This window comes from Limulus polyphemus, unplaced genomic scaffold, assembly GCF_000517525.1.
Source record: "Limulus polyphemus unplaced genomic scaffold, Limulus_polyphemus-2.1.2 Scaffold891, whole genome shotgun sequence".
Lineage (NCBI taxonomy): Eukaryota > Metazoa > Arthropoda > Merostomata > Xiphosura > Limulidae > Limulus > Limulus polyphemus.
In genome coordinates, this window is record NW_013666501.1 from 338,373 (window position 1) to 339,792 (window position 1,420).

Below are 1,420 nucleotides of genomic sequence, written 5' to 3' on the forward strand. Positions count from 1 at the left end.
TATATATATATATATATATATATATATATATAAAAGATACAAATGTCATAATTAACCTTGCACATATTTATAAAAGGTAGATCTGTTTATCATATGATAAAAAGCTCTACACATTTTATGAAAGACTATAAAAATTATGTGATGTCTATAATAGCTATGACAGGGTTACACATATTTTTGTATGTTTTATCAGATCCTAAGCAGATAAACATAAGTTTCCTTAGAACTATCTATTTGTTGAAAACCTTTAGTATGTAATACATATGAAATTTATTCTTGCAGATTGACAGTGACCAGTTCAATAAAATTCTAGAACTAATTAACAGCGGAAAAACAGAAGGGGCAAAATTGCAATGTGGGGGTGATCGATATGGAGACCAAGGTTATTTTGTTTTGCCGACCGTGTTCTCTGATGTACAGGACAACATGAGGATTGCTAATGAAGAGGTAAAATGAAACTTTTTTTATTTTCTAGTTTTTATAATTTAATAATAACGTTTTCGGTAAATATTTTCTGTCAAACTGTGAATTAAATCTACTTTGAGACACTGGCAAGTGAACATCAGTGAATGAAATTGGATCATTTTTTTTTTTTTTAATATAATGCAGTTTTAATCACTTTAATAAGAGTTATCGTAAAAGGTAAAGCTGAAGTTACAAAGCATTTTATACACTAAAGTTGTGTTTGGTAAAAATATCTACCATTTTTGTTAGTTTTCTCAATAAAGTTTCTTTATACATCTAACAAATTTTAAGCCTGTTTTGAATCTTTATGTTTAAACTATGCTACCTCTCATCTGACTTAATGTTCACTTTTATAGAAAATGAAAGAGTTAACTCTGTAATTTTCTAATAATTGCTCACTGTTGGGGCCATTTAATAGATATTCATTGGTCATTAGACATCAGTAAACACTAATTTTCTAATAATTGCTCACTGTTGGGGGGCATTTAATAGATTTTTATTGGTCATTAGGTATCAGTAAACACTAATTTTCTAATAATTGCTCACTGTTGGGGGGCATTTAATAGATTTTCATTGGTCATTAGACATCAGTAAACACTAATTTTCTAATAATTGCTCACTGTTGGGGGGCATTTAATAGATTTTCATTGGTCATTAGACATCAGTAAACACTAATTTTCTAATAATTGCTCACTGTTGGGGGCCATTTAATAGATTTTTATTGGTCATTAGGTATCAGTAAACACTAATTTTCTAATAATTGCTCACTGTTGGGGGCCATTTAATAGATTTTCATTGGTCATTAGACATCAATAAACACTAATTTTCTAATAATTGCTCACTGTTGGGGCCATTTAATAGATTTTCATTGGTCATTAGACATCAATAAACACTAATTTTCTAATAATTGCTCACTGTTGGGGCCATTTAATAGATTTTCATTGGTCATTAGACA

General features: G+C 29.0%; 1 protein-coding gene across 1 annotated transcript in view; it reads left to right on the forward strand.

The window, feature by feature from the left end:
• The window catches only part of LOC106461066 (aldehyde dehydrogenase, mitochondrial-like), a 17,780-nt gene that overhangs the window by 10,885 nt on the left and 5,475 nt on the right, over positions 1-1,420 (forward strand). Inside the window, exon 9 of the mRNA XM_022387898.1 lies at positions 283-447. Coding sequence (XP_022243606.1) covers positions 283-447 — 165 coding nt within the window. The remainder of the gene's footprint in view (positions 1-282; positions 448-1,420) is intronic.